Raw genomic sequence first — 26,253 nt, forward strand, 5'->3', positions numbered from 1 at the left:
ACTCCAAGTATAAATACATGGTTACATTTGGTTAACAAGATTAAAAGGTATGAAAAGATCTTATATAAACAAAGAAACTCTGAGGAAAAATGGTTTAAGGTATGGGGAGAATGAAATCTTATTTTTTTTTGCCTCAACCTCTCATTATCCCCGTTCCGTCCTTTTTTTTGTCGGGGGGGGGGGGGGAAGGTTTAAGGAAATGGAAATAATAATTATGATGTTTTATTCTGTATGGAAATATTATTGCTTATCTAAAGCCAAGAATTACACTCACCTAAAGAATTATTAGGAACACCTGTTCTATTTCTCATTAATGCAATTCTCTAGAAAACCAATCACATGGCAGTTGCTTCGATGCATTTAGGGGGGTGCTCCTGGTGAAGACAATCTCCTGAACTCCAAACTGAATGTCAGAATGGGAAAGAAAGGTGATTTAAGCCATTTTGAGCGTGGCATGGTTGTTGGTGCCAGACAGGCCGGTCTGAGTATTTCCCAATCTGCTCAGTTACTGGGATTTTCACGCACAACCATTTCTAGGGTTTACAAAGAATGGTGTGAAAAGGGAAAAACATCCAGTATGCGGCCGTCCTGTGGGCAAAAATGCCTTGTGGATGCTAGAGGTCAGAGGAGAATGGGCCGACTGATTCAAGCTGATAGAAGAGCAACGTTGGCTGAAATAACCACTCGTTACAACCGAGGTCTGCAGCAAAGCATTTGTGAAGCCACAACACGCACAACCTTGAGGCGGATGGGCTACAACAGCAGAAGACCCCACCGGGTACCACTCATCTCCACTACAAATAGGACAAAGAGGCTACAATTTGTACGAGTAAAAGTTTCATGCACCTTACCAGTGAAGTTCTGTAAGTACAATCTGTCTGCAGGCGTGCATAGTACCTTGACATACTACACTATAGTTCTCTTCTTTCAGCAGAGCTCTATTGGAGATACCATCTAGTTTTCTACGTGCGTTTACTTATCTGGAATCCTGTGAGTATACCTTATTCACATGGGGCGTCAGGTGCCTGAATTTGCTACACCATAGTGCGTTTTTCTTCACATTACAGGTTTCCATACCAGTGTTGGATTGTGAGGTTGGCATGTGATCCCATTATTTGAAGACCAAAAAAGGGAACTTTTATTCACAGAAAAGATTTTTTTCCTGCAGCGCAATCCTTTTATACTTTTACTCATATAGCGGACTTCTCCCACATTGTCTTTTGGATTTGCAGCGCCTGAGAGAACAAGTATTTTTGACAGAGACTATATTTATTTTATTTCTACAATTTGTATGAGCTCGCCAAAATTGGACTGTTGAAGACTGGAAAAATGGTTTCTTGAACATGACAATGAGTTCACTGCACTAAAATGGCCCCACAGTCACCAGATCTCAACCCAATAGAGCATCTTTGGGATGTGGTGGAACGGGAGCTTCGTGCCCTGGATGTGCATCCCTCAAATCTCCATCAACTGCAAGATGCTATCCTATCAATATGGGCCAACATTTCTAAAGAATGCTATCAGCACCTTGTGGAATCAATGCCACGTAGAATTAAGGCAGTTCTGAAGGCAAAAGGGGGTCCAACACCGTATTAGTATGGGGGCACTAATAATTCTTTAGGTGAGTGTATACATGATACTAAAAATTATATCTGGTGCCTAGTCAATAAAAACCCAACCAACCTTTGACGTTGACTTTGAAGCTGATCTTCTGCCCGGCCACCTCACAGCTGTACTCTCCGGCGTCTTTCTTCTCCACCTGCTCCACCACCAGACGCCGGTATTTGCCCTCAGTCTCTACCCTCAGTTTCTTGCTGGAGGTGATCAGCTTCCCGTCCTTGTACCATTTCACCTCCGTCTTTCCATCAGAGACCTCACAGCTCAGGACGGCACTCTCCGTCAGTTTGGCCACCACCTCCTTCTGGACCTTGTCCTGGTTGATGAAGGCCGGCTCTGGTTCTAGAGAAAGAAGAGGTCGTTATATCTTATACAATATTCTTCCAGTACCTGTCCAGTCTTCTGTAGATTAGGTGATACCAACAGTTATACATGGGGCAAATATCTGAATGTTATGCCAAGAATTATATGTGATACAAGGATTCATATCTGATACCAGGAATTATACATGATACTAACATTTATACCTGGTGCCAAGAATCATACATGATAGTAAGATGTATATCTGGTGCACAGAATTACACATGATACTAAGGTTTGTATCTATGGCCAAGAATAATACATGATACTGCAATTTATATCTGATGCCAGGAATTATACGGAGTACTAAGAATTATATCTGGGACCAGGAATTATAAATGATGCTAAAATTTACATCTGTTGCCAGGAATTATACATGACACTAAGATTTATATGAAGCACCAAACCAAGTATTAGACATGATACTAAGATTTATATCTGGTGCCAGGAATTATACAGGATACGAAGATATACATCTGGTGGAAGAAATTACACGATACTAAAATCTATATCTGGTGCCAGAAATTTACATGATATATTATCATTATATCTGGTGCCTAGTCAATAGAAACCCAACCAACCTTTGACGTTGACTTTGAAGCTGATCTTCTGCCCGGCCACATCACAGCTATACTCTCCGGCGTCTTTCTTCTCCACCTGCTCCACCACCAGACGCCGGTATTTGCCCTCGGTCTCTATCCTCAGTTTCTTGCTGGAGGTGATCAGCTTCTCGTCCTTGTACCATTTCACCTCCATCTTTTCATCAGAGACCTCACAGCTCAGGACGGCGCTCTCCGTCAGTTTGGCCACCACCTCCTTCTGGACCTTGTCCTGGTTGATGAAGGCCGGCTCTGGTTCTAGAGAAAGAAGAGGACATTATATCTTATACAATATTCTTCCAGTAACTGTCCAGTCTTCTGTAGATTAGGTGATACCAACAGTTATACATGGGGCAAATATCTGAATGTTATGACAAGAATTATACAGAATTCTAAGAATTATATCTGGGACCAGGAATTATAAATGATGCTAAAATGTATATCTGTTGCCAGGAATTATACATGACACTAAGATTTATATATGATGTCAAGAATTATACAGCATACCAAAAGGTATATCTGGTGCCAGGAATTTACATAATACTAAGATTTATATCTGGTGCCTAGTCAATAGAAACCCAACCAACCTTTGACGTTGACTTTGAAGCTGATCTTCTGTCCGGCCACCTCACAGCTGTACTCTCCGGCGTCTTTCTTCTCCACCTGCTCCACCACCAGACGCCGGTATTTGCCCTCGGTCTCCACCCTCAGTTTCTTGCTGGAGGTGATCAGCTTCCCGTCCTTGTACCATTTCACCTCTGTCTTTCCATCAGAGACCTCACAGCTCAGGACGGCACTCTCCGTCAGTTTGGCCACCACCTCCTTCTGGACCTTGTCCTGGTTGATGAAGGCCGGCTCTGGTTCTAGAGAAAGAAGAGGACGTTATATCTTATACAATATTCTTCCGGTACCTGTCCAGTCTTCTGTAGATTATGTGATACCAACAGTTATACATGGGGCAAATATCTGAATGTTATGACAAGAATTATATGTGATACTAACATTTATATCTGATACCAGGAATTATACAGGACACCAAGGTTTTTATCTGGTGCCATTGATTATACATGATAGTAAAAATTATACCTGGTGTCAAGAATTATACAGGATATTCAGATCTATGGGGGAGATTTATCAAACCGGTGTACAGTAGAACTGGTTTAGTTGCCCATAGCAACCAGATTCCACCTTTCATTTTTTACAGCTCCTTTGGAAAATAAAATGTGGAATCTGATTGCTCTGGGAAACTAAACCAGTTCTACTGTACACCGGTTTGATAAATCTCCCTCTGTATGTGGTGCCAGGAATTATATGTGATACTGAGATTTAGATGTCAAGAATTACACATGATACTAAAATTTATATCTGGTGCCAAGAATTATTCAAAATTATACAAAAACATCAGTGATAAAAATCCAGTACTCTTTATTTGGTATCACATAGAAGCAGGTCCATGGTCTCCTGTCTGCAGGCTTCATAAGACTCCTAGTGCCCTCAAAGACCACTCACCTGTGTTCACATAGCCACACCTTAGAATGAGGTAAAACATGGAGATGGATATATTTTTGTATACAGTATAAATGTATAAACATATTGCACAATTTAATACCCGTGCAATAAATCCCTTCTATAGTTAAGACCAAGTGGCTGTCCAGTGTGCAATTGCATAATCCCAAAAAATTATGTCACTTAATTTTTCATCTTTATGCAGAATCTGTAGTTATTTATAAAAAACGAATTTACTACATCAACATTTCGGCTGTACGCTGTGGGCAACTCTACAGGAGTGTCTTACATTCCGCTTTCTGTTCACTGACTCCAAAGCCGACTGTTTATATCCTCTCATTTGTAAAGGTTCATCAGTGTCAGCACCGGCCTCGGCATCAGTTGTAGATGTTTTGCAGATTCTTTTCGCTATTGTATATTCTCCAACTGGAATCGATTTAAAAGTATGTTGGGGGTGACAGCAATGAGCATCTAAAATGGAATTGGGCAGGATGGTCATGTCGATGAGCTCCCCGCCATCTAGGCTGTGCTGACCTCTCTGTTAGGAGATGTTGGGAGCAATGGTTGCGTGAGGGCACTCATATACGGTGAACAGGCTCCGGATGGCCCAGACACCAGTAGAGAGGATGGTTTGATATGAAAAGCACGGGCAGCTCCCACAGTTTTGTTGTCTACCATCCAGACACAGGCGGTCCCTTCACTACACAACCCTATTGCTGCCCGAAGCATTTCCAGGAGTGTAGCAGAAGGAAATTTTAGTGCCATATGTCATCTTATATCCAGTCTAGAGGCCGTATCTCATCTTGTATCTAGGCTAGAGGCCGTATCTCATCTTGTATCCAGGCTAGAGGCCGTATCTCATCTTGTATCCAGGCTAGAGGCCGTATCTCATCTTGTATCCAGGCTGGAGGCCATATCTCATCTTGTATCCAGGCTGGAGGCCATATCTCATCTTGTACCCAGTCTAGAGGCCGTATCTCATCTTGTACCCAGTCTAGAGGCCGTATCTCATCTTGTATCCAGGCTAGAGGCCGTATCTCATCTTGTATCCAGGCTAGAGGCCGTATCTTATCTTGTATCCAGGCTAGAAGCCATATCTCATCTTGTATCCAGGCTAGAGGCCGTATCTCATCTTGTATCCCGGCTAGAGGCCATATCTCATCTTGTATCCAGGCTAGAGGCCGTATCTCATCTTGTATCCAGGCTAGAGGCCATATCTCATCTTGTATCCAGGCTAGAGACCGTATCTCATCTTGTATCCCGGCTAGAGGCCATATCTCATCTTGTATCCAGGCTAGAGGCAGTATCTCATCTTGTATTCAGGTTAGAGGCCATATCTCATCTTGTATCCAGGCTAGAGGCCGTATCTCATCTTGTATCTAGGCTAGAGGCCATATCTCATCTTGTATCCAGGCTAGAGACCATATCTCATATTGTACCCAGTCTAGAGGCCGTATCTCATCTTGTATCCAGGTTAGAGGCCATATCTCATCTTGTATCCAGGTTAGAGGCAGTATCTCATCTTGTATGCAGGCTAGAGGCCGTATCTCATCTTGTACCCAGTCTAGAGGCTGTATCTCATCTTGTATCCAGGTTAGAGGCAGTATCTTATCTTGTATCCAGGCTAAAGGCCATATCTCATCTTGTATCCAGGCTAGAGGCCGTATCTCATCTTGTATCCAGGCTAGAGGCCGTATCTCATCTTGCATTCAGGCTAGAGGCCGTATTTCATCTTGTATCCAGGCTAGAGGCCATATCTCATCTTGTATCCAGGCTAGAGGCCGTATCATATCTTGTATCCAGGCTAGAGGCCATATCTCATCTTGTATCCAGGCTAGAGGCAGTATCTCATCTTGTATCCAGGCTAGAGGCCATATCTCATCTTGTATCTAGGCTAGAGGCCATATCTCATCTTGTATCTAGGCTAGAGGCCATATCTCATCTTGTATCCAGGCTAGAGGCCGTATCATATCTTGTATCCAGGCTAGAGGCCGTATCTCATCTTGTATCCAGGCTAGAGGCAGTATCTCATCTTGTATCCAGGCTAGAGGCCATATCTCATCTTGTATCTAGGCTAGAGGCCGTATCTCATCTTGTATCTAGGCTAGAGGCCGTATCTCATCTTGTATCTAGGCTAGAGGCCGTATCTCATCTTGTATCCAGGCTAGAGGCCATATCTCATCTTGTATCCAGGCTAGAGGCCGTATCTCATCTTGTATCCAGGCTAGAGGCCGTATCATATCTTGTATCCAGGCTAGAGGCCGTATCTCATCTTGTATCCAGGCTAGAGGCCATATCTCATCTTGTATCCAGGCTAGAGGCCGTATCTCATCTTGTATCCAGGCAAGAGGCCGTATCTCATCTTGTATCTATGCTAAAGATTGTATCTGACAAAAAATGTGGATAGTGCATGCACTGTATCTGTACCCTGAGGATCTGCTATTTGCGGACCACAAAACAAATACGGTCATGAGGCCTTATAGTCAATGCAGTCCACCAGTTGAGGTTCATTTCCATCATTTGATGGAGGCAGCTCTTCCATTATTTCAATTGTTATCTTATAATGGATGGTTTTGGAATTATTGTGATTTATGGTATTTTGTGCCATTACATTTTTTGCAATTGCTAAAAAAAATATTTAGAAAACCTCCCATACAGTGTCCTGGTATATATAGAAACCTCCCATACAGTGTCCTGGTATATATAGAAACCTCCCATACAGTGTCCTGGTATATATAGAAACCTCCCATACAATGTCCTGGTATATATAGAAAACCTCCCATACAGTGTCCTGGTATATATATAGAAACCTCCCATACAGTGTCCTGGTATATATAGAAACCTCCCATACAATGTCCTGGTATATATAGAAACCTCCCATACAGTGTCCTGGTATATATAGAAACCTCCCATACAGTGTCCTGGTATATATAGAAACCTCCCATACAGTGTCCTGGTATATATAGAAACCTCCCATACAGTGTCCTGGTATATATAGAAACCTCCCATACAATGTCCTGGTATATATAGAAACCTCCCATACAATGTCCTGGTATATATAGAAACCTCCCATACAGTGTCCTGGTATATATAGAAACCTCCCATACAGTGTCCTGGTATATATATAGAAAACCTCCCATACAGTGTCCTGGTATATATAGAAACCTCCCATACAGTGTCCTGGTATATATAGAAAACCTCCCATACAGTGTCCTGGTATATATAGAAACCTCCCATACAGTGTCCTGGTATATATAGAAACCTCCCATACAATGTCCTGGTATATATAGAAAACCTCCCATACAGTGTCCTGGTATATATAGAAAACCTCCCATACAGTGTCCTGGTATATATAGAAAACCTCCCATACAGTGTCCTGGTATATATAGAAAACCTCCCATACAATGTCCTGGTATATATAGAAAACCTCCCATACAGTGTCCTGGTATATATAGAAAACCTCCCATACAGTGTCCTGGTATATATAGAAAACCTCCCATACAATGTCCTGTTATATATAGAAACCTCCCATACAGTGTCCTGGTATATATAGAAACCTCCCATACAATGTCCTGGTATATATATATATATATAGAAACCTCCCATACAATGTCCTGGTATATATAGAAAACCTCCCATACAGTGTCCTGGTATATATAGAAACCTCCCATACAGTGTCCTGGTATATATAGAAACCTCCCATACAATGTCCTGGTATATATAGAAAACCTCCCATACAGTGTCCTGGTATATATAGAAACCTCCCATACAGTGTCCTGGTATATATAGAAAACCTCCCATACAGTGTCCTGGTATATATATATATATATATATATAGAAACCTCCCATACAATGTCCTGGTATATATAGAAAACCTCCCATACAGTGTCCTGGTATATATAGAAACCTCCCATACAGTGTCCTGGTATATATAGAAACCTCCCATACAATGTCCTGGTATATATAGAAAACCTCCCATACAGTGTCCTGGTATATATAGAAACCTCCCATACAGTGTCCTGGTATATATAGAAAACCTCCCATACAGTGTCCTGGTATATATAGAAACCTCCCATACAGTGTCCTGGTATATATAGAAACCTCCCATACAATGTCCTGGTATATATATATATAGAAACCTCCCATACAATGTCCTGGTATATATAGAAAACCTCCCATACAGTGTCCTGGTATATATAGAAAACCTCCCATACAGTGTCCTGGCATATATAGAAAACCTCCCATACAATGTCCTGGTATAAATAGAAAACCTCCCATACAGTGTCCTGGTATATATAGAAAACCTCCCATACAGTGTCCTGGTATATATAGAAAACCTCCCATACAGTGTCCTGGTATTTATAGAAAACCTCCTGTAACGGATCTCCTAGCACCCCGACCGGGTACCTCCGTCGATAGATGCTCCTAGTACTTCCCGAGGACTCCAAGCACTCCACTTGACACCGTAAGCGCTGCAGACCCCACGAACCGCGAAGCTTGATTGAGGCCTCACCGTCTCCTACCCACCCTGAACCTACGACAAGGCTCCAGGCTCCAGTGGGTGAACCTCTCCTAAATCCCGAGAGCAGGAACAGCTCTTACAAGAGCTAGTAGTTATGCCAGGGGAGTATAGCAAATCTTCAGCGTATAGCAATCCCCTAGTGTTGATCAGTTACCCAAACACCAGCCTCAACATGATAAAGGGTAAAACAGGAACTCTTTATTGAGGGCTACCCGCCCGTATTTATGCAGGTCCCCATCTGGTGTAAAAAACACCCCTAGGGGACCAGATGGAAGACTGTGACACAGGACAGATATGCAGCAATTCAGGACACACAGACACAATACATCCCCACAATGCATCATGGTTTCCTCCTCTCTGCCCTGGAGACACCCGAGGAGTAATTCAATTATCTCTCAGGACAAAGGGAAATCGCTAATACACATGTGGAGACAACAGGACAGAAATCACCATTTAAACACACAATGTCACAACCCTTACAGTAAACACAGACATTTCACATATCCCAAGATAGCTCAAGTCTGAGTGCATATTATTAGGTGAATGGTACTCAGACTACACGAATACAATAAAATTAGCTATCTGGGTACCCTCACATAACATTCCAATTCCAAAGACAGATGGTTCTGTCACACACCTCAAAACCCCACATATCCCCATAATGTATACATCCATGGATAGCTCTGATCTGGGTGAACAACATATCCAAAAATTACCCAGATCCGAGCAGGGGTTCCCGAATTCCATGGAAGTCACATTTGGCCGGCCGCAAGCATGGCTTTCCTGCCCAAAACAGTTCCACAGATTTAAGCTGTGCGGCCGGTCTGTCTTCTCCTTCAAAGTTAGTATGGGCCATAATCCTGGGGAAAGAGGCTGGCAATCAGGCCCCTCCAAAACCCAGTGGCGCGTTGGTTTCGCCACACATCTCCCCCTCCCAGGGAAGACTAACCAGATACCTGACCTCACGCCGGTCGGTCCCTGAGTTAGTCTGGCAGTCCACCCACAACCCAATACTGGACCTGTTGAATTTTGGGGCCTGGCTCTGTTCTGTATGTCCCCAGCTGTTGAGTGGGAATCTGCTACTCCTTGCTTCCTTGTGGTTCTCTAGCTTGGAGCTGTAGGTACTTGGTGGGCAGAGGCCGACTGCGCTCTGCCCAGATGCCAGCTCTTTCGCTGGGGTAGCCTGTGGGAAGTCCGGCTCTGGAGAAGAGGATAGGGGAGGGCAGAGGCCAACTGTGTTCTGCCCCGATGCCAGCTCTTCCGCTGTGGAAGCCTGTGTGGAGTCAGCCTCTGGAGAAGAGGATAGAGGAGGGCAGAGGCCAACTGTGTTCTGCCCCGATGCCAGCTCTTCCGCTGGGGAAGCCTGTGTGGAGTCAGCCTCTGGAGAAGAGGATAGAGGAGGGCAGAGACCAACTGCGCTCTGCCCAGATGCCAGCTCTTCCGCTGGGATGGGGTCAGGGAATCCTACCCCCAGGACCTTGTTGCTTATCAGCTGTGGACAGGAGGGATCGCTTACCTCCTCCTCCTCCTGGCATTCCTGCGGGGATGGTGGCGACTCTGTACCAGCCGTCCAGCATCCCGGTAGGCCTGGTGCAGAGACTGCGGTCCCATCTGCATCATTGGAGTTAGGGGTGCTGTCCCCCTGTGGTTGGGGAGAGAGACCGGTTGTCTCCTCTCCCTTCAAAGTACACTGCCGCTGGGGAGGGAGGACGACACACTTCTCTCCCTGTATTACCCCCATCTGGAGTTGGAGATCTGGGCCGGCTGCCCAGCATCCCTGTAGGGCCGGTGGAGAGATCTTGGTCCCATCTCCACCTGCCATCTGTGGGTCTTCCCAGGACCAGTCTGTGAGGTCCCTCAACATTTGCGAGTAAGGACCACCTGCGTCCACACCTGGCAACTCTGGCTGCTGCTGAGGGTCTGGGCCAGCTGCCCAGCATCCCGGTGGAGAGACATCGGTCCCGTCTCCACCTGCCTGTTGTGGTTCCTCACAGGACCAGTCTATGAGGACCCCTACTTCGGGTTCCTCTGGCCGCCTCAGGGGGAGACTGCTTACCTCCTCGGATGCAGTCTCTGCTCGGCTGCTGTAACACTCCTTCTGCTGGGCAATTTCACTCTCTTTCGCCAGTCGGAATTCTCGTTCCATCCTTGTGTGTCGCTTGGCTGTGACCTGGTTCTAGATGTCCTGGAATATATCCATGGACACATTATGTCCATACTGGGCCACTCGCTGCCTCACCTCGGCCAGCCAGTCATCTTCAGAGCCTTCCATACTTGTCTGCTCCAAGTCGCTGGATACCTCTGCTCCCAGGGGCGCTGCACGAGTGCTAGCGTTGCTCTCAATTTGTAACTCCACACGTTACCGGTGTCTCTGAGCTGCTTCTCCTCACACTAGGACGCCATCCCACTGCTTGCCACCAATGTAACGGATCTCCTAGCACCCCTTACCTTCGTCGATATATGCTCCTAGCGCTTCCTGAGGACTCCAAGCACTCCACTTGACACCGTGAGCGCTGCAGACACCACGAACCGCCGAAGCTTGGTTGAGGTCTCACCGTCTCCTACCCACCCTGGACCTACGACAAGGCTCCAGGCTCCAGTGGGTGAACCTCTCCTAAATCCCGAGAACAGGAACAGCTCTTACAAGAGCTAGTAGTTATAGCCAGGGGAGTATAGCAAATCTTCAGCGTATAGCAATCCCCAGTGTCGATCAGTTACCCAAACACCAGCCTCAACATGATGAAGGATAAAACAGGAACTCTTTATTGAGGGCTCCCCGCCCATATTTATGCAGGTCCCATCTGGTGGACACACCCCTAGGGGACCAGATGGAAGACTGTGACACAGGACAGATACGTAGCAATTCAGGATACACAGACACAATACATCCCCACAATGCATCATGGTTTCCTCCTCTCTGCCCTAGAGACACCCGAGGAGTAATTCAATTATCTCTCAGGACAAAGGAAAATCGCCAATACACATGTGGGAACAACAGGACAGAAATCACCACCCAAACACACAATGTCACAACCCTTACAGCAAACACAGACATTTAACATATCCCCAGATAGCTCAAGTCTGAGTGCATATTATTAGGTGAATAGCACTCAGACTACATGAATACAAAAAAATTAGCTATCTGGGTACCCTCACATAACATACAATACAATTCCAAAGACAGATGGCTCTGTCACACACCTCAAAACCCCACATATCCCCATAATGTATACATCCATGGATAGCTCTGATCTGGGTGAACAGCATATCCAAAAATCACCCAGATCCGAGCAGGGGTTCCCGAATTCCATGGAAGTCACATTTGGCCGGCCGCAAGCATGGCTTTCCTGCCCAAAACAGTTCCACAGATTTAAGCTGTGTGGCCGGTCTGTCTTCTCCTTCAAAGTTAGTATGGGCCATAATCCTGGGGCAAGAGGCTGGCAAACAGGCCCCTCCAAAACCCAGTGGCGAGGTTGGTTTCGCCACACCTCCCATACAGTGTCCTGGTATATATATAGAAAACCTCCCATACAGTGTCCTGGTATATATAGAAACCTCCCATACAGTGTCCTGGTATATATAGAAACCTCCCATACAGTGTCCTGGTATATATAGAAAACCTCCCATACAGTGTCCTGGTATATATAGAAACCTCCCATACAGTGTCCTGGTATATATAGAAACCTCCCATACAGTGTCCTGGTATATATAGAAACCTCCCATACAGTGTCCTGGTATATATAGAAAACCTCCCATACAGTGTCCTGGTATATATAGAAAACCTCCCATACAGTGTCCTGGTATATATAGAAAACCTCCCATACAGTGTCCTGGTATATATAGAAACCTCCCATACAATGTCCTGGTATATATAGAAAACCTCCCATACAGTGTCCTGGTATATATAGAAACCTCCCATACAGTGTCCTGGTATATATAGAAAACCTCCCATACAGTGTCCTGGTATATATAGAAACCTCCCATACAGTGTCCTGGTATATATAGAAACCTCCCATACAGTGTCCTGGTATATATAGAAAACCTCCCATACAGTGTCCTGGTATATATAGAAAACCTCCCATACAGTGTCCTGGTATATATAGAAAACCTCCCATACAGTGTCCTGGTATATATAGAAACCTCCCATACAGTGTCCTGGTATATATAGAAAACCTCCCATACAGTGTCCTGGTATATATAGAAAACCTCCCATACAGTGTCCTGGTATATATAGAAACCTCCCATACAGTGTCCTGGTATATATAGAAACCTCCCATACAGTGTCCTGGTATATATAGAAAACCTCCCATACAGTGTCCTGGTATATATAGAAACCTCCCATACAGTGTCCTGGTATATATAGAAAACCTCCCATACAGTGTCCTGGTATATATAGAAAACCTCCCATACAGTGTCCTGGTATATATAGAAACCTCCCATACAGTGTCCTGGTATATATAGAAAACCTCCCATACAGTGTCCTGGTATATATAGAAAACCTCCCATACAGTGTCCTGGTATATATATAGAAACCTCCCATACAATGTCCTGGTTTATATAGAAACCTCCCATACAATGTCCTGGTATATATAGAAAACCTCCCATACAGTGTCCTGGTATATATAGAAACCTCCCATACAGTGTCCTGGTATATATAGAAACCTCCCATACAGTGTCCTGGTATATATAGAAAACCTCCCATACAGTGTCCTGGTATATATAGAAAACCTCCCATACAGTGTCCTGGTATATATAGAAACCTCCCATACAGTGTCCTGGTATATATAGAAACCTCCCATACAGTGTCCTGGTATATATAGAAAACCTCCCATACAGTGTCCTGGTATATATAGAAACCTCCCATACAGTGTCCTGGTATATATAGAAAACCTCCCATACAGTGTCCTGGTATATATAGAAAACCTCCCATACAGTGTCCTGGTATATATAGAAAACCTCCCATACAGTGTCCTGGTATATATAGAAACCTCCCATACAGTGTCCTGGTATATATAGAAAACCTCCCATACAGTGTCCTGGTATATATAGAAACCTCCCATACAATGTCCTGGTATATATAGAAACCTCCCATACAGTGTCCTGGTATATATAGAAACCTCCCATACAGTGTCCTGGTATATATAGAAAACCTCCCATACAGTGTCCTGGTATATATAGAAACCTCCCATACAGTGTCCTGGTATATATAGAAAACCTCCCATACAGTGTCCTGGTATATATAGAAAACCTCCCATACAGTGTCCTGGTATATATAGAAACCTCCCATACAGTGTCCTGGTATATATAGAAAACCTCCCATACAGTGTCCTGGTATATATAGAAAACCTCCCATACAGTGTCCTGGTATATATAGAAACCTCCCATACAGTGTCCTGGTATATATATAGAAACCTCCCATACAGTGTCCTGGAATATATATAGAAAACCTCCCATACAGTGTCCTGGTATATATAGAAAACCTCCCATACAATGTCCTGGTATATATAGAAAACCTCCCATACAGTGTCCTGGTATATATAGAAACCTCCCATACAGTGTCCTGGTATATATAGAAAACCTCCCATACAGTGTCCTGGTATATATAGAAAACCTCCCATACAGTGTCCTGGTATATATAGAAAACCTCCCATACAGTGTCCTGGTATATATAGATAACCTCCCATACAGTGTCCTGGTATATATAGAAACCTCCCATACAATGTCCTGGTATATATAGAAACCTCCCATACAATGTCCTGGTATATATAGAAACCTCCCATACAGTGTCCTGGTATATATAGAAACCTCCCATACAGTGTCCTGGTATATATAGAAAACCTCCCAAATAGCTGATGCAGGATTCGTAGTCGATAAACGATTTGCAGTCAATGCAGGATTTATAGCTGAAGCAAGATTTGATATATTGTGAAATCCTCAATGTATGAAGAAGCGGAGAGGCAAGTTGTTGATCATCCACCTCTGGGCATAAACGTCAAAAACAAGGTCCGATTTCGTAATAGAGGGAAATACCTCCCAACCGCCCCGATCTGGCAGGACAGTCCTGGATTTCGGTGGCTGTCCTGGAATGGCTGAGGTATGTCCTGCTCCCAGCTTATTGTAATGGTGAAGCAGAGAGCCGTCCACTCCCCTCTTCACCAGGCAGTTGCCGGCGCTCGCCAGCATTGGCACAATGCCCTCAAACATTGCGTTGGTCTGTGGAGGAGGAGCCGGGAATCAGCCTCTGCCCCTCCTCCTCCTACACAAACACGCAATGTGTGACAGTATCCTGCGGGGGAGCATCGGAGGAACCAGGTCAGTATTTACTGCTTGTTTTTTACTTAGTTTTTTTACTTTCTGTGAAAGGGACACATAACTACTGTGAGGGGCACAAATCTGGCCATAACTACTGTGAGGGGGCACATATCTGGCCATAACTACTGTGAGGGGCACATATCTGGCCATAACTACTGTGAGGGGGCACAAATCTGGCCATAACTACTGTGAGGGGGCACAAATCTGGCCATAACTACTGTGAGGGGGCACAAATCTGGCCATAACTACTGTAATATCCTGGAGTGGTATTACCATTTCTGCACTCCGTTACTGTCTCTAATGGTTAACATAAATGTCATCTTTGTATTTATTTCCAGGTCCTTCACATTGTGCATTCATAATCCTGCTATGAACTGTTGTTCATGTAATATGCCTGGTTTACCAGCAGGTGGCAGGGAGACAGAACTCTAGACAGAATGTTACTCACCATTCCATTCTCCCCCCTTTGGGCAGAAGTGGGCCAGTCCTGCTTCCTACCAAAGGGAGGGGTTGCAGTTCTAGTTTATATTAGTCTAAACCATAGCACCATCAGAGACAGATGTGCCCATGATGTAGCAGCGAAGGGAAAGCTCTCCTGCTGCAGCAAGCGTCTCTCCAGAGGCAAGTAGCTCATAGAGCACCAGGACTCCTCGCAGATTTACCTACAGCGTGTCCGGAGGAGGTCAAGAGCCAAAGACACCCCACTCCACAGATAGAGAAAAGACGGAAAGCCCAGTAACCAGACTAAAGCCGAGTTTAGCACAGCAGAGAGAGAAAGCAGAGTTATCAAGTTTGCCTGCAAGTTTATGCCAAATTCTGCTGAAACCAAGAGAAAGGTGAATATTGTCAGGATACAAGTTTACTCAAGTCTGAACTTTATCAAGGTCTGTACTCGATTTATTCTCCATCTCCTACCTCAACCATCCCCTTTATTGTTTCAGAGCCAAACCCTGGGGAATCAATGGTGTCCAGGTAGGAGCACCGTGACACACACAGAGACTGTTAAAGCCACACCACACCACTTGGCATTCTGATAGACCTGGGACACGATCTGCCCTGGGGGGGGGGGGGCGGCACATTGAACTTCTATGAAGGGGGCACATATTTGGCCATAACTACTATGAGGGGGCACATACACTACTCACAAAATAGTTAGGGATATTTGGCTTGTGGGGGAAATTTCCGGATGAACCTTAAATGCCCTCTAACCTTTACAGGGGAACTTAATGTGACCTTCTGTAAACTTCTGTATGCCCATGTCCAACTGTTCAATGTTTCAGTACATTTTGCACAACTTGCTGTTCTCTAACAAAGAGCTTAACGGCAAAATTCACAACAGGTGTTTGATCCATGAATCGGCCAATAAATTTCCTGGTTCAATTAAAATTGGTATTAAACAGTACTCCTCATCATGCTGTTTACACCCCGACATCATGAGACCAAGACGACACTTAACAATTGATGAACAGTACCTCGCCATTGCAAGGCTTCAAGCAGGATGTTGTCAGATGGAAGTGGCTCCTGTGGACATAACTACTGTGAGGGAGCACATATTGGGCCGTAACTATTGTGAGGGAGCACATATCTGAGCATAACTACAGAGGGGGCAGATATCTGGACATGACTACTGTGAGGGGGCACATATCTGGGCATAAGTACTGTGAGGGGGCACATATCTGGATATAACTACTGTGAGGGGCACATATCTGGGCATAAGTAATGTGAGGGGGCACATATCTGGATATAACTACTGTGAGGGGGCACATATCTGGGCATAACTACTGTGAGGGGACACATATCTGAGCTTAACTACAGAGGGGGCAGATATCTGGATATGACTACTGTGAGGGGGAACATATCTGGCCATAACTACTGTGAGGGGGCAGATATCTGGACATGACTACTGTGAGGGGGCACATATCTGGGCATAAGTACTGTGAGGGGGCACATATCTGGGCATAAGTACTGTGAGGGGGCACATATCTGGATATAACTACTGTGAGGGGCACATATCTGGGCATAAGTAATGTGAGGGGGCACATATCTGGATATAACTACTGTGAGGGGGCACATATCTGGGCATAACTACTGTGAGGGGGCACATATCTGGATATGACTACTGTGAGGGGGAACATATCTGGCCATAACTACAGAGGGGGCAGATATCTGGACATGACTACTGTGAGGGGCACATATCCGGGCATAACTACTGTGAGGGGCACATATCTGACCATAATTACTGTGAGGGGGAACATATCTGGCCATAACTACTGTGAGGGGGCACATATCTGGGCAAAACTACTGTGAGGGGGCACATATCTGGGCAAAACTACTGTGAGGGGGCACATATCTGGGCAAAACTACTGTGAGGGGGCACATATCTGGGCAAAACTACTGTGAGGGGGCACATATCTGACCATTACTACTGTGAGGGGGCACATATCTGACCATTACTACTGTGAGGGGGCACATATCTGGTATAACTACTGTGAGGGGCACATATCTGGTATAACTACTGTGAGGGGGCACATATCTGGTATAACTACTGTGAGGGGGCACATGTCTGGGCATAACTACTGTGAGGGGGCACATGTCTGGGCATAACTACTGTGAGGGGGCACATATCTGGTATAACTACTGTGAGGGGGCACATATCTGGGCATAACTACTGTGAGGGGGCACATGTCTGGGCATAACTACTGTGAGGGGGCACATATCTGGGCATAACTACTGTGAGGGGGCACATATCTGGATATAACTACTGTGAGGGGGCACATATCTAGGCATAACTACTGTGAGGGGGCACATATCTGAGCTTAACTACAGAGGGCGCAGATATCTGGATATGACTACTGTGAGGGGGAACATATCCTGGCATAACTACTGTGAGGGGCACATATCTGACCATAATTACTGTGAGGGGGAACATATCTGGCCATAACTACTGTGAGGGGGCACATATCTGGGCAAAACTACTGTGAGGGGGCACATATCTGGGCAAAACTACTGTGAGGGGGCACATATCTGGGCAAAACTACTGTGAGGGGGCACATATCTGGGCAAAACTACTGTGAGGGGGCACATATCTGACCATTACTACTGTGAGGGGGCACATATCTGGTATAACTACTGTGAGGGGCACATATCTGGTATAACTACTGTGAGGGGGCACATGTCTGGGCATAACTACTGTGAGGGGGCACATGTCTGGGCATAACTACTGTGAGGGGGCACATGTCTGGGCATAACTACTGTGAGGGGGCACATATCTGGTATAACTACTGTGAGGGGGCGCATATCTGGGCATAACTACTGTGAGGGGGCACAAAAGGGGAATAGTTACAATGTGGGGGCATTGCGAGGACTGGGCGTGTACAGTTTTGTTTTGGGAAGCGTTAGAGGCGTGGCCTGGTATGACAAACATTGCCCCTCTTTGTGTTTCTGAATAGTGTGAGGTATGCAGGGGGTGTCATGGCCGCCCGGTGCCCGATGTCACTGATGAGTGGTGCAGACTCATTTTTCATGTGTCACCCTAATGTTTAGCCATCTCTTCTACTCCAGCTACATCCAAATCTGCGCTCCTCATCTTGTTAGCCTCCGTCTACCACTTGTGCTGCCGTCAGTCATGTGAGCTGTGCTTAGTATGTGATCTCCCACACAGCACTCTAATAAAAAGGAACTGACAGATTGTCAGCACAGCTCTGGTTGTGATTGGAGTAAAAGGTGCAATGACACATCAGAATTGATTGTAGCTGCAGCTTTGGATGTGGATGAAGCATAAGACATCATGTTGCAGTGGAATTGTTGAAGCAGTCCTGTGTGTGTATGAGATGTGGAATTGTGATTGCTGCTCTGGATGTGACTGGGACAAACAAGGCAGTGACACGTGGGGATTCTGGCTGCAGCTCTGGATGTTACTGGAGTATTCAATATGATGTAAATCTGGATCAGCGTCTCCTTTATGACAAGTTCTCACCTGCTGATTACAACACCTGACGCGCTCCTCACCTTTGACGTTGACTTTGAAGCTGATCTTCTGCCCGGCCACCTCACAGCTGTACTCTCCGGCGTCTTTCTTCTCCACCTGCTCCACCACCAGACGCCGGTATTTGCCCTCGGTCTCCATCCTCAGTTTCTTGCTGGAGGTGATCAGCTTCCCGTCCTTGTACCATTTCACCTCCGTCTTTCTCTCGGAGACCTCACAGCTCAGGACGGCGCTCTCCGTCAGTTTGGCCACCACCTCCTTCTGGACCTTGTCCTGGTTGATGAAGGCCGGCTCTGGTTCTAGAGAAAGAAGAGGACGTTATATCTTATACAATATTCTTCCAGTACCTGTCCAGTCTTCTGTAGATTAGGTGATACCAAGATTTATATCTGGTGCCTAGTCAATAGAAACCCAACCAACCTTTGACGTTGACTTTGAAGCTGATCTTCTGCCCGGCCACCTCACAGCTGTACTCTCCGGCGTCTTTCTTCTCCACCTGCTCCACCACCAGACGCCGGTATTTGCCCTCGGTCTCCACCCTCAGTTTCTTGCTGGAGGTGATCAGCTTCCCGTCCTTGTACCATTTCACCTCCGTCTTTCCATCAGAGACCTCACAGCTCAGGACGGCGCTCTCCGTCAGTTTGGCCACCTTCTCCTTCTGGACCTTGTCCTGGTTGATGAAGGCCGGCTCTGGTTCTAGAGAAAGAAGAGGACGTTATATCTTATACAATATTCTTCCAGTACCTGTCCAGTCTTCTGTAGATTAGGTGATACCAAGATTTATATCTGGTGCCTAGTCAATAGAAACCCAACCAACCTTTGACGTTGACTTTGAAGCTGATCTTCTGCCCGGCCACCTCACAGCTGTACTCTCCGGCGTCTTTCTTCTCCACCTGCTCCACCACCAGACGCCGGTATTTGCCCTCGGTCTCCACCCTCAGTTTCTTGCTGGAGGTGATCAGCTTCCCGTCCTTGTACCATTTCACCTCCGTCTTTCTCTCGGAGACCTCACAGCTCAGGACGGCGCTCTCCGTCAGTTTGGCCACCACCTCCTTCTGGACCTTGTCCTGGTTGATGAAGGCCGGCTCTGGTTCTAGAGAAAGAGGAGGACGTTACATAAATAACATGCAGAGAACTTATGAACCTCTGTAGTATTAGGGACCCCCGTATAACGCGCTTGGCAGCGGCCATCTTTCCTCAGTGTGGTGTGAGCCATGTGTCCTCGTCCTCCTGTATGTGGTGGTGCTGAAGCACCGGGTGGACATCTCATGGCCGCAGTGTGGAGCAGCAGTCACCGTGGCTGTGGTTGTCCAAAGACGGGCACCAACAGAAGGTCCAGAGCTAAGACAAGTGAAGCTCAGAGGCAAAACATCACCACTGGGTCAGGGAGGTCCACGGGAGCGGAGTCAGACTGGGCTTACTTGGACCCACCACAGGAAATTATTCTTTGGGCCCAACCTAATAGGTTTTGATTCAAAGACATAGACCCTTGTGGCAATCTACTGTCTCCAGACAAAGCTCCAAATGTGTTTTCTCCTGGACCTTTGGGGCCCATTGTGGTATCAGAACCTGGGCCCACCAGAGGATCCTCTGGTAGGTCAGTCCGATGCTGCCCGTGAGGAAAACAACCAGCAAGCATGTGAGCCTCTGTGTGAGTGTAACCATCGCGCGGGCCACCGATCTCACCTGTAACCTGTAAGCTGAAGGTGATGATGTCATCGCCTAGGCTGCACGTGTACGTCCCTTCATCTTCCCTCTGGACGCAGGAGATCTGCAGCTTCTGGAGTTTTCCTCGGGACTCCAGCTGGAATTTCTTCGAGTGTCGAATCTCTTTGCCGTTTTTATACCACAAAACCCGGACGTTCTCCTCCGAAGTCTCCGACACGAACTCTGCCTGATCTCCAGACCTCAGCTGCACCTCAGAGAGCCTCTTACTGGTTGTGAAGTGTGGAAGAGCTGGCGGGGATACACAGCATAGGCTTAGATACATGAGGCAGTATCACACAGGATAGCCTTAGATACATGAGGCAGTATCACACATGATAGCCTTAGATACATGAGGCAGTATCACACATGATAGCCTTAGATACATGACACAGTATCACACATGATAGCCTTAGATACATGAGGCAGTATCACACATGATAGCCTTAGATACATGAGGCAGTATAACACATGATAGCCTTAGATACATGAGGCAGTATCACACATGATAGCCTTAGATACATGACACAGTATCACACATGATAGCCTTAGATACATGACACAGTATCACACATGATAGCCTTAGATACATGAGGCAGTATCACACATGATATCTTTAGATACATGACACAGTATCACACATGATAGCCTTAGATACACGAGGCAGTATCATACATGATAGCCTTAGATACATGACACAGTATCACACATGATAGCCTTAGATACATGACACAGTATCACACATGATAGCCTTAGATACATGAGGCAGTATCACACATGATATCTTTAGATACATGACACAGTATCACACATGATAGCCTTAGATACATGAGGCAGTATTACTCATGATAGCCTTAGATACATGAGGCAGTATCACACATGATAGCCTTAGATACATGACACAGTATCACACATGATAGCCTTAGATACATGAGGCAGTATCACACATGATAGCCTTAGATACATGAGGCAGTATCACACATGATAGCCTTAGATACATGACACAGTATCACACATGATAGCCTTAGATACATGAGGCAGTATCACACATGATAGCCTTAGATACATGAGGCAGTATAACACATGATAGCCTTAGATACATGAGGCAGTATCACACATGATAGCCTTAGATACATGACACAGTATCACACATGATAGCCTTAGATACATGACACAGTATCACACATGATAGCCTTAGATACATGAGGCAGTATCACACATGATATCTTTAGATACATGACACAGTATCACACATGATAGCCTTAGATACACGAGGCAGTATCATACATGATAGCCTTAGATACATGACACAGTATCACACATGATAGCCTTAGATACATGAGGCAGTATCACTCATGATAGCCTTAGATACATGAGGCAGTATCACACATGATAGCCTTAGATACATGACACAGTATCACACATGATAGCCTTAGATACATGAGGCAGTATCACTCATGATAGCCTTAGATACATGAGGCAGTATCACACATGATATCCTTAGATACATGACACAGTATCACACATGATAGGCTCGGCACTTGAGGCACAATCAGACTTGACAGGCTTAGATACATCAGAGTCTCATAAAGGGTAGGTTTAGATACATGTTACGGGGCAGTGACTTCCATTCCTGTGTGATGTGATCACAGTGCACATATGTAATATCAGGAGGGGGAGGATAATTTTTGGCTGCACGGTACAGGGAGGCATAAATCATATGAGCGCCAGCTCCATGGTTCTGGGATCATATTCCCCATTAGCTTAACCTTTGGTATTTGGTGGGTGGGTCCCTTGTGGGCACCAGGCGGTGGGTATGCTCCTAGAGGAATGTGATGTAATGTGCGTGGCATGTGTTAGAGGGAGCGCCGCTGTCTCGTGTCAACGCATCAGATTATACTGAGGGGGTCACTGGAGGAACCCTGATATATATCATGGTGCCAGACGGTGATACACAGTGATATCTGGGGTATAGGGTGATACACAGTGATATCTAGGGGTATAGGGTGATAGACAGTGATATCTGGGGGTATTGGGTGATACACAGTGATATCTGGGGGTATAGGGTGATACACAGTGATATCTGGGATATAGGGTGATACACAGTGATATCTGGGATATAGGGTGATACACAGTGATATCTGGGGGTATAGGGTGATACACTGTGATATCTGGGGGTATAGGGTGATACACAGTGATATCTGGGGGTATTGGGTGATACACAGTGATATCTGGGGGTATAGGGTGATACACAGTGATATCTGAGGGTATAGGGTGATACACAGTGATATCTGGGATATAGGGTGATACACTGTGATATCTGGGGGTATAGGGTGATACACAGTGATATCTGGAGGTATAGGGTGATACACAGTGATATCTGGGGGTATAGGGTGATACACAATGATATCTGGGGGTATAGGGTGATACACTGTGATATCTGGGGGTATAGGGTGAAACACAGTGATATCTGGGGGTATAGGGTGATACACAGTGATATCTGGAGGTATAGGGTGATACACAGTGATATCTGGGGGTATAGGGTGATACGCAGTGATATCTGGGGGTATAGGGTGATACACAGTGATATCTGGGGGTATAGGGTGATACACAGTGATATCTGGGGGTATAGGGTGATACACAGTGATATCTGGGATATAGGGTGATACACTGTGATATCTGGGGGTATAGGGTGATACACAGTGATATCTGGGGGTATAGGGTTATACACAGTGATATCTGGGGGTATAGGGTGATACACAGTGATATCTGGGGGTATAGGGTGATACACAGTGATATCTGGGGGTATAGGGTGATACACAGTGATATCTGGAGGTATAGGGTGATAGACAGTGATATCTGGGATATAGGGTGATACACAGTGATATCTAGAGGTATAGGGTGATAGACAGTGATATCTGGGGGTATAGGTAAATACACAGTGATATCTGGGGGTATAGGGTGATACACAGTGATATCTAGAGGTATAGGGTGATAGACAGTGATATCTGGGGGTATTGGGTGATACACAGTGATATCTGGGGGTATAGGGTGATACACAATGATATCTGGGGGTATAGGGTGATACACAGTGATATCTAGAGGTATAGGGTGATACACAGTGATATCTGGGGGTATTGGGTGATACACAGTGATATCTGGGGGTATAGGGTGATACACAGTGATATCTAGAGGTATAGGGTGATAGACAGTGATATCTGGGGGTATTGGGTGATACACAGTGATATCTGGGGGTATTGGGTGATACACAGTGATATCTGGGGGTATAGGGTGATACACAGTGATATCTAGAGGTATAGGGTGATAGACAGTGATATCTGGGGGTATTGGGTGATACACAGTGATATCTGGGGGTATTGGGTGATACACTGATATCTGGGGGTATAGGGTGATACTCAGAGATATCTGGGATATAGGGTGATACACAGCGATATCTGGGATATAGGGTGATACACAGTGATATATGGAGGTATAAGGTGATACACAGTGATATCTGGAGGTATAGGGTGATACACTGTGATATCTGGGGGTATAGGGTGATACACAGTGATATCTGGGGGGTATAGGGTGATACACAGTGATATCTGGGGGTATAGGGTGATACACAGTGATATCTGGGGGTATAGGGTGATACACAGTGATATCTGGGGGTATAGGGTGATGCACAGTGATATCTGGGATATAGGGTGATACACAGTGATATCTGGGGGTATAGGGTGATACACAGTGATATATGGAAGTATAGGGTGATACTTTTATTATTATTATTATTATTATTTATTATTAAAGCGCCATTCATTCCATAGTGCTGTACATGTGATATGCGGTGCACATACATAATACAGACAATTGCACTAATCATAAACAAGACGAGTTACAGACTGGTACAGAAGGAGAGAGGGCCCTGCCCATAAGGGCTTACAATCTACATACTCAGTGATATCTGGGGGAATAGGGTGATATAGGGGTATACATGGTGATATCTTGGGGTATAGGATGATATAGGGTGATAAACAGTGATATATGGGGATATAGGGTGATACACAGTGATATCTTGGGGAATACGGTGATATAGGGGTATACATGGTGATATCTTGGGGTATAGGATGATATAGGGTGATAAACAGTGATATATGGGGATATAGGGTGATACACAGTGATATATGGGGGTATATGGTGATATAGGGTGATGCACGGTGATATCTGGAAGTATAGCGTGATATAGGGTGATACACAGTGATATCTGGAGGTATAGGGTGATACACAGTGATATCTGGAGGTATAGGGTGATACACAGTGATATGGGGGGTATAGGGTGATACACAGTGATATGGGGGGTATAGGGTGATACACAGTGATATCTGGAGGTATAGGGTGATACACAGTGATATCTGGAGGTATAGGGTGATACACAGTGATATCTGGAGGTATAGGGTGATACACAGTGATATCTGGGGGTATAGGGTGATACACAGTGATATCTGGAGGTATAGGGTGCTATAGGGTGATACACAGTGATATCTGGGGGTATATGGTGATATTGGGTGATACACAGTGATATATGGGGGTATAGGGTGATACACAGTGATATCTGGAGGTATATGGTGATATTGGGTGATACACAGTGATATATGGGGGTATAGGGTGATACACAGTGATATCTGGGGGGTATAGGCTGATATAGGGTGATACACAGTGATATCTGGAGGTATATGGTGATATAGGGTGATACACAGTGATATCTGGAGGTGTATGGTGATATAAGGTGATACACAGTGATATCAAAAGGTATAGGGTGATACACAGTGATATCTGGAGGTATAGGGTGATATTGGGAGATACACAGTGATATATAGAGGTATAGGATGATACACAGTGATATCTGGGGGTATAGGGTGATACACAGTGATATCTGGGGGGTATAGGCTGATATAGGGTGATACACAGTGATATCTGGAGGTATAGGGTGATACACAGTGATATCTGGAGGTATAGGGTGATACACAGTGATATAGACATAGAAACCTAGAATGTGTCGGCAGATAAGAACCATGTGGCCCATCTAGTCTGCCCAATATATCTGAATACTATGGATAGCCCCCGGCCCTATCTTATATGAAGGATGGCCTTATGCCTATCCCATGCATGCTTAAACCCCTTCACTGTATTTGCAGCTACCACTTCTGCAGGAAGGCTATTCCATGCATCCACTACTCTCTCAGTAAAGTAATACTTCCTGATATTACTTTTAAACCTTTGCCCCTCTAATATAACACTATGTCCTCTTGTAGCAGTTTTTCTTCTTGTAAATCTTCTCTCCTCCTTTACCGAGTTGATTCCCTTTATGTATTTAGCAGTTTCTATCATATCCCCTCTGTCTCGTCTTTCTTCCAAGCTATACATGTTAAGGTCCTTTAATCTTTCCTGGTAAGTTTTATCCTGCAATCCATGTACTAGTTTAGTAGCTCTTCTCTGAACTCTCTCTAGAGTATCTATATCGTTCTGGAGATATGGTCTCCAGTACTGCGCACAATACTCCAAGTGAGGTCTCACCAGTGTTCTGTACAGCGGCATAAGCACTTCACTCTTTCTACTGCTTATACCTCTCCCTATACATCCAAGCATTC

At 45.2% G+C, this 26,253-nt stretch overlaps 1 protein-coding gene across 28 annotated transcripts in view; it reads right to left on the reverse strand.

Annotated features, from left to right (window-relative positions):
• OBSCN (obscurin, cytoskeletal calmodulin and titin-interacting RhoGEF) overlaps positions 1–26,253 on the reverse strand; it is a 622,289-nt gene that overhangs the window by 549,225 nt on the left and 46,811 nt on the right. For all 28 annotated transcript variants that reach the window (XM_040431714.1, XM_040431713.1, XM_040431717.1 and 25 more), the window contains exons 7-13: positions 20,588–20,857; positions 19,719–19,994; positions 19,322–19,597; positions 18,925–19,200; positions 3,164–3,439; positions 2,559–2,834; positions 1,684–1,959 (exon numbers count right to left, since the gene is read on the reverse strand). In XM_040431714.1, the coding sequence (XP_040287648.1) occupies positions 1,684–1,959; positions 2,559–2,834; positions 3,164–3,439; positions 18,925–19,200; positions 19,322–19,597; positions 19,719–19,994; positions 20,588–20,857 (1,926 nt within the window). The remainder of the gene's footprint in view (positions 1–1,683; positions 1,960–2,558; positions 2,835–3,163; positions 3,440–18,924; positions 19,201–19,321; positions 19,598–19,718; positions 19,995–20,587; positions 20,858–26,253) is intronic.

The sequence above is a fragment of the Bufo bufo genome, chromosome 5, assembly GCF_905171765.1.
Source record: "Bufo bufo chromosome 5, aBufBuf1.1, whole genome shotgun sequence".
Lineage (NCBI taxonomy): Eukaryota > Metazoa > Chordata > Amphibia > Anura > Bufonidae > Bufo > Bufo bufo.